At 61.5% G+C, this 8,236-nt stretch overlaps 1 protein-coding gene across 4 annotated transcripts in view; it reads right to left on the reverse strand.

The window, feature by feature from the left end:
• The window catches only part of NEK6 (NIMA related kinase 6), a 43,444-nt gene that overhangs the window by 11,269 nt on the left and 23,939 nt on the right, over window positions 1–8,236 (reverse strand). For all 4 annotated transcript variants that reach the window (XM_015567099.1, XM_006768591.2, XM_006768592.2 and 1 more), the window contains 2 exons: window positions 6,042–6,150; window positions 4,869–4,976 (listed from right to left, as the gene is read on the reverse strand). In XM_015567099.1, coding sequence (XP_015422585.1) covers window positions 4,869–4,976; window positions 6,042–6,150 — 217 coding nt within the window. The remainder of the gene's footprint in view (window positions 1–4,868; window positions 4,977–6,041; window positions 6,151–8,236) is intronic.

Raw genomic sequence — 8,236 nt, forward strand, 5'->3', positions numbered from 1 at the left:
CTGGAAGAATGTGGTGTCACTGGCATCCATCATCCAGGCAGGACGGGGCCTCGCCTGGGCTGGACTGCACGGCTGGGGCGAGGGGGGACTGGGAGCTGCACCCCACGGGCCTGACCCGCTCCCGCTGCTCCCCAGCAGAGCTGAACTGCTCCTAGCCTGGGTGTCCCCACCAGTGAAATGCAGAGGCCGAGCTCATGGTGCCGGGGTCCCTCTCCTGCCCTTTGGAGCCCCGGTTTCCCATGTGGAATGTGAGGAGAGAGCAACCAGCAGGTTGAGGGGTGCGGGGAAGGCCCGGCTGCCCAGATGCTGGGAGGGAGAGGATGGTGAGAGCAGGGCAAGAGCCAAGGAGTTTCTGGAGCCCAAAGAGCAGGTTCCTTGGCGTCGGGCAGTGTGAGCTGCACTGGCCCCTCTGTGCTCCACCCCCAGCATCCCACCAGGCCCCATATCCTGAGGTGTCCCCTCCCCCTTGTCTCTCTCTCCCCTGCCAGCATTCGCCTGGACAACTAACTGGCTTGGTCCCTCTTGTCCTGCCCATTCCCACCTACCCTACCCACCAAAGCAGGAGCCATGGCCTCCATGCCCAGCTGGCTCCTTGTCCTGCACAGGAGAAAGGCCAGACTCTCCACAGCAACACATGTACACACACATGCATGCACACATGCACAGGCACACACATGCATACACACACGCACAGGCACACACAGGCACACCCCCACCAGGCTCCTCGGTGTCGCCGCGTGTTATCACGTCCTCCTTAAATGAATTACCAGCTGACCCCAAGCCGAGCTACACACACGCTCAGGAGAGGCAGTGACCTTGGAAAATCACTCTGCTGTTAGCAGCACTGACTTAACTTTACGTTGTTTGCATTCGTACAAGTACCTGCCTATTTCTAGTCCCCACACTATTGCGGATGCAATTCTCTGACTCCACACAGCAGTGTTCCCAGGTACTGGGGTCTCACCCACTGACTCAGGGTGGGTAACAGGGATGACCTCATCTCACCCTCGCCCCCCTGACTGCACCTGGGCTTCCCCATCTGATCACCTGCTCTGTGGCGACTCCCATGCCCAGTGCCTGGCATGCTCCACGAGGCCAGACTTGGGCTGTCCTGGTTAGAACCATGCTTGGTTCCTGGTGAAGCCTCTAAATGCATTTCCCTCCCAGCCTGTAAGTCCAGAGGACGGGGCCTTCCCGTGAGGGGCAGGGCCTGGCACAAATCCTTCTGCAGGGAATGAGTGAACAGACAGACAGGTGCAGCTGGCATCCTAGGCCTGATCAATTCTGCACTTGCAGTCCCCTGAGACCCCCTCCCCTCCCCTCTCTGGCATCAGTTTGTCTTGCTGTAACAGTTTGTGTCCCTAAAAACGCCAGGGACATGGCAGACAAGGCAGGCACCACTGGCCAGATAGGTGTGACCTCCCGTGACCTCCTACTCAGGTGTCAGCACTCAGAACTGGGATTTACCTGCTGAAATGTTTTCTAGGCCAACTGTTCCCAGGCGTCCCGGGCTGCTGGGCTGGGAGGGAGGAGGCCCAGGGACACAGCTATGCAGGGCTCTTAACCACCCTGACACGGTCCCTCGGGGAACCTTGCTGGGAGGACCATCTACCCACTTGGCACATGTTCCACAGGGCCCACCTGATGCCGGCAGGGGCACACCCGTGGGAGTGCTGGCACTCAACAAGAAAGGAGGCTCCACACGCTTACCTGTGGCCAGGACAAGCCCAGGTCCTGCACGCCCAGCTGTGATGGGCTTCTCCCCGAAGTCTGGGCACTCGGTGCCCGGGTGTCCCTGCACCCAGAGCTCCTCAGGACCCAAGCCCACGTCCCAGCACCCGGGCTTGTGCCTGGAGAGGAACCGGCACCCTGAGGGCTCCAGTACCCATTCCCTTCTCTGAGCTTCAGTTTCCTCCTCTGTCAAATGGAGAGAATAAGCCTCGGTGGGATGATTTTTGAAAAGCAAATGCCTTTTCAAGCAGCTTGTAAGCCTTGCCTTCTTGGTTGACTCACCTCTTGGGTGAGTTCAGTGACTACACAAAACTGAAATAAAGGGCAGGCCGGGGAGGGGCCGAGGCAGTCCCATGCCCCTGGTTTCCTTGGGGAGCTCAGCGCTGTGCCTGCACACAGTGGCCCTTCAGAAGACGGTTCCACCTGTCCCCATACCACGCCATCCTGGGGCTGACTGTGCCTGTCCCCCACCAGTCTGGGGGCCCCTGAACAGGGAAGGCTGCCTAACCTCATGTCCTCTACCCAGTCCAGGGGAGGGAGAAGGAAGAAATGTATGCCCTGCAGCCAGGTCAGGGCTGGCGGCCTGGGAAAGCCAGCAGGTCCTGACCCCTCTACCTGATGGGTAGGTTCCTCCTGACCAGACTGAGAGGGGGTGTGAGGCCCTGCGGGCGCTGGGTGTGAGCCGGCCTCCAGCCCACCCTGACTCCAGCTCCAGGCCGCCGTCACGGCTGCTGAGAAGCAGGCCTGCCCTCCCAGCCCCACAGTTTGTCTTGCAGCTGCTGCCGGTGCTCGGAGCGAGACACTTGCTTGTAGCTTGTGAGCTGTGTATAGGCAAATCTTTCATTTTTCTTTCATTACGCCGGCGTGTACTGTCACTTAATTTTTATGTATGCAATCCTTCCTGACAAATATGATCTGCTGCCTGGTAATTCGTCTGACGCTCATTCTGTTCCTCGCTCTAATTACGGCTCCTATGCCTGACACCGAGGCAGCGGCTCTGCCACCGCTGGGTACCGCACCTGTCAGCCCGGCCATGGCATGACTAATGCCCTTTCATGCCAGCCTCGTGTTAGCAAATACAGAGGCGGGGAGGGGGCTGGGGAAGGGAGCGGCAGGGGGAAATGGGATTTGCATAAACCCTGCCAATGGGTCTGCAGCTCAGGAGAGGAGGTGGTTGCCAGGGCAACGTGGCTGCCACCACAGCAGCCCCACATAGTAGGTGCACACAGATGCATAATTTATACCCCTGCATCCTTCCTGGTCATGAGTCGATGGCAATGACTTCAACCTCTCCCAACTAACGGGTGTGCAAGCCTCAGTCCGCCGCCTGCAGAATCTCTCGGGGGAAGGAGTTCTTCCTCCTGCATCTTGGAGAGTCAGGTCCGGGGCTTTGGCTCTGCGCTGCCCCCCTCTGTTCTGGGGCCACGACCCCAGGAGGTCAGCTCCCACCCACCACGCCCAGCAGCCGCTCGCGAGGAGGCCTCGGGAGGAGCTGGGCTTGCGGGGGCGGCCTTTACCCGAGTCCCAATTCCTTCTCATTAATATAATAAGCACAGCAGTCAAGTCGGTCGCTGCGCCCGTCGTATTCCTGCCTGTTCCTAATGATGTGATCTTAACCGGCTCCGACGAGCACCGCAGCCTCTCCCCAGCGGGACGGAGCAGGGCTGGGCCTGACCGAGGGCACGGGAGCCAGGGGCTTTCACGCTTCCCTCTGACGGTGTCGCCTGGGTTTCTGGCCTTTCGAAGCCCTAAAACCAGAGACCTGCACAGTCCCAAACCGACAGACACACTGATTTTCACAGAGAGGGTCTGAGGGTCCCCGGGACCAGTGGGTGGCCGAGCTCTGGGAAGTCCCAGCATAGTCCACTCCCCCCCAAACCCCCCCCCCTCCGGCTCCGGTGGAGGATGCGTGGGCTGGGCCAGGCCTGCATCAGGGGCTGGGCTGGGGCTCAGAAGTGTTACTGGAGCTCGGGGATTTCAGACTCCTCACTGGCTATTTCAGGCCTGAATGGAGTGTCACAGGCTCATGGGATGCGGGTTCTTTCCTTCTTGAGCTAATGGAAGACCAGTAACGTGCCGGGCACCCTCCAGGGTGAGATGGAGCTGAGAGTTTCACCCCCCCACACACATGCACATACACACTCACATGTGCACACTGGCATGCACACACACTCACACGCTCACACCCCTATAAGCAGCTCAGCTGCTGCTCTCAAGGGCTAGCACCTTTCTCCTGATGGCGCGCTGCACTGAGCGCCTGGGAGTTTCCACTCGGAAAGTGTCTTCCAGAAGCACCCCCGTCCCCGGAGGCTGCGTGCCCGCCTGGCCTGCGCAGGCCCCCAGGTCGGAGCCTGGGAGACCTTCCTCTGCCAACCACCCCAAAGGGCCGGGAACTGGCTCCGGAAAGCGGGGGGGCGCCTGCCCGACTGAGACGTTCCCACTTTGCTGGCCTCTCTGTTGCGGGTAGATGTACAATCCCCGCCGCCCGTGTTCCGGCTTCCCATGCAGTGACCTAGCCGGCATATGGGTTCTGAATGTCAACACTTCACGTGACCCGAAACACACACCCGACCCAGTCTCTCCCCCTTGCCCCCCAGGGCTTGGCACCCCACACTCCTGGGATGGTGCTTGCCCACTGAGCTTGGCATTCAAGGCCCCACTGCCTTCCTTGCCCCCCGAGCTCCAGCTCACCCAGTTCCTGTTCACTCCTCAGGGCCCAGACACAGGGCCACCTCCTCCCGGGCACTCAGCCCCACAGCTTCCAAACTGCCGTTCCAAGGACAAAGACCGGACACGCTCGAATGGCCCCGGCAGGAGGAGAGGACGGCGTGCGGCGCACCCCGAGGTGGGACACTCCGTGGCAACGAGAAAGACGGGGTGACGACCCTGTGCCTCCACAGAGCCACGGCTCCCCCGTCCCACTGGGCTCAGGCATCCTTTCCTGGACACGAGGCCCAGCCAGGACCCCCGAGTCTGGGTTGCTCCCTCTGGGTCACCGTTCTGAAGAGCGAGTAACGTTTGGGGTTCAGTAAGGCACTTTCCGCGCTGTCCCCAAAGGCACTGTGGGGAGACGGTCCACATCTCCCCCATGGTCACGGTCACGGGGCTGGGGCTGCTGGGCGCGGCCGGCCGCTTACCTAGGGAGTGGGCCGCGGTGGTCTCGGAGCTGAAGAAGCGGCCCAGGCCGAGGTCCCCCAGCTTCACGACGCCCGTGGCCGTGATGAACACGTTGGCAGGCTTGATGTCTGCAGGGGAAGGAGAGGGGGCTGCTGTGGGGTCGGGGGGCAGAGCGGGAGGAGGTCTGGGGTCGGGGGCCCAGCCCTCTGTCCTGCTCCCTCTGCGCCAGCCCAGCTCACCCGGCTGTGGGCCCTGGAGATGCAGCCTCATTGTCCTCACCTGTGGGTGGGCCTAACCATTTACCCCACCGGCTGCTGTGAGGTCTAGGAGGGCAGGGATCTTTGTGCTGCTGTCCTTTCTAAAAGCTCCATCCTTGTGCCTAGAACAGCGTCCGGCACACGGCGGGTACCGCGCAGGAGAATGGATGTAACAGCGAGCAAGTGCTCAGTGAGGCTGCTCGCGCCGTTCGGGCCGGGCAGTGCCCGCGGACGCTGGGAACACAGGTGGGCTGAGTGAGGGAGGAATCAGTGAAGGAACCTGTGTGAGGCGCCAGCACCTTCCTCCCCGCACAGGAGGACGCCGGCTTCAGGAAACACTCCTTTGTGGGATCTCATTTCCTTTGCCCGGCCGACTCCCTCTAAGACAGCGGTTCTCAACCTGTGGGTTGCGACCCCTTTGGGGGTCAAATGACCCTTTCACAGGGGTCGCCTAAGACCATCCTGCATATCAGATATTTACATGATGATTCATAACAGTAGCAAAATGACAGTTATGAAGTAGCAACGAAAATAATGTTATGGTTGGGGGTCACCACAACATGAGGAGCTGTGTTAAAGGGTCGCGGCGTTAGGAGGGTTGAGGACCACTGGTCTAAGACCTCGAAGCCCCTAATAAAAGTTCCCTTTACTGAGCTGCTGCCCCTGTCTCCCTGGCCAGCCCCTCCCCCCATCCTTGCTGCACCCTCCTCCCCTGGCCCCTGGCTGGTACTGGGGGCTGGCGACGATGTACCAGCCTGGCCCCTGTGCCCCGGGGTCCAGGGAACCATCTGGCTTTTACACCCACGAGGGCGAGGCCCCTGCCATGGGGCCCAGGGCCACACACGCCCTCCCAGTGACCTCACAAGATGCTCGACACCCACTTGTCGGGGACACAAAGTGGTCAGGATTCCCCGGGGTGTCCCGGGCGCCACGCACCTCGGTGCATCACGCGGCGGGAGTGCATGTGCTCCACGGCGCTGCACAGCTGCACGAAGTACTTCCACACCGTCCTCTCGGGGATCAGCCGCTTCTGCTTCTTGAAGTACTGCGGTGGGGGACAGACAGGGACAGGCGGTGAGGGGCAGAGAGGCAGTGGGTGGCGCCTGGCCCAGGGTGCACGGTCCCCGTGTTCACAGCGATACTTCGGCCCTGACTGCCCTCCGTGGCCCTCTGTGCACCCCCACTTGGGGTGAGCTCCCTGTACGTGGGTGTCCGGTCAGCGTTGCTGAATGGAGGCCTGGGCCACACCCCGAAGGCTGCTTTCAATCACACTGTTTCTGGAAGCCCCTGGAAACATGTCCGTCTCCTTCCCCCCACCACCGCCCGACAGGGGGCGCCTTGCGGGAGTGGGCTGGCGTGGCCTCTGCCTCCCAGCGCAGCCTGGCCCAGCATGGGGGCGTCCAGGCTGGGCTTGCGGGTTAAACCACAGCCGCCCCCTCCTCAGAGCTGGCAGGTCTCAGCCCACGTGACCGTGCACAAACACGGCAGAACCTCAGGGGAACGGCCTGGCGTCCAGATGGATCCCGGTTTCGACAAACGTTCACCTGCTTCGCTGCCTGAGAAAACATTGACTGAGCGCCTGCCACGCGCTGGCCCTGGGCAGGGGCCTGTACCCATCCTGCCGGCGAGGACACTGAGGGCTACGTCGCAGCCAGCACGGGGCAGTCCCAGCTGGGCCCGGGCCTCTGCCTAGAAAGCCCAGCTCAACCCTCTTCCAATGACACCGGCGGCCACCTGACGAGGGACTGAGCTGGGGCTGGCCCTGGGCGCCTCCAACTGTGGGACAGTCACAGCCGGAACCCCGGCCTGGCACTAAATGCCGCCCCCCCCAGGCCCTCCCAAGGCTCCATTCCGGGGGAGGGGCCTCCTGGGTGAGCCACCCTAGGCTCCCAGCACAGGATCCCATGCCCGAGGGGCCACTCCAGGCTTGCGGGTTGGGCCGGGCTGGGCCGGGCTGTTATTTACGCCGTGATGTTAGCTGATCCTCATCCCAGCATTTAAGTGGGACGCCAGGCGGTGATTTTCTAAATGTCACGGCCAATAAGCGCCGGGTGACATTTCGCGGGAAGGCGCCGGGTCTCTGGTGGGTTTGGGTGGTGGCAGTCCCCAGCTTCAGCTGTAAACAATGCTAGGGCCGTGGCCATGGCCATGATGCCTGGCCCCTGGTTCCCATGCATCTCTCGGGACAGGGGTGGACACGGAGGTTTGGGGAAGGGAGAGACTCCATGGATTGAGAGTGGCAAGTGGTCTGGGGTCTCCTGGGGCTGACGGTCTGGTGCCCTCACTGTGGGCCACATTCTGGGTCTCTTCTCCGTCACCTCTGCTCCTCCCCTACCCCCGGCCCCCGCTGGGCACCCAGTCCTCCTAGAACACAAAGCCGACCATGTTCCTTCCACCACGCGTCTCAGGAAGCTTCCCAGTGACCTCAGGGCAAGATCCCCAATTCTGAGCCTGGACCATGAAGCCTGGACCGTCCGATGCCTCCCCGTCCACACTGCTCTCCTGGACCACATGCTCTGTGGACCCTCAGTTTTCCATCCCCTGGGCTCTTGTACAAACGGTTCTGCCATTGGACTTGGGGTCTCCCCTCAGGTGGGCTCAGACATCCCCGAGCCTGGAAGCCCCTCCTGGCCGGCAGTGTGGGCTGGCTCACGCCGATGGTTCGCGGCTCCGCTCTGCGCCCATCCCCCCTCGGTTAGAAGACAGCTCCCCCGGGGCAGCACCCATGGGGCAGCACCTCTCGGGCTCAGGACGGGCCTGCACACAGGGGGGGCAGGGGGCATGCGTGTTCAGTGGGAGCATGACATGTGAAGGAGAAACAGTGTGGGTGGGGGGAGAAGGAAGAACTAAGACATGATAGAGCACATCTGTTCCCACCAGGGATGTGTGGAGATTAACATCCCTGCAAATGCATTAATATGTCAACGAAAATATGAAAGCAGGTGATAACAGCTCAAGTAATGCTGCTTCCCAGAGACGCCCGTATTCCTAGGAGCCAAATTTCAGAAGAGCAAGCGCCAAGCAATTGCTCAATCCCCAGCGCCTGGTGGGAATGACAGAGAATCCTCGTCTGGTTCCATTTGAAAGTGTGGCTGGGAGCTGAGCGGGGGATGGAGGGGGGTTGGGGGTAT

This window comes from Myotis davidii, unplaced genomic scaffold (assembly GCF_000327345.1).
Source record: "Myotis davidii unplaced genomic scaffold, ASM32734v1 scaffold142, whole genome shotgun sequence".
NCBI lineage: Eukaryota > Metazoa > Chordata > Mammalia > Chiroptera > Vespertilionidae > Myotis > Myotis davidii.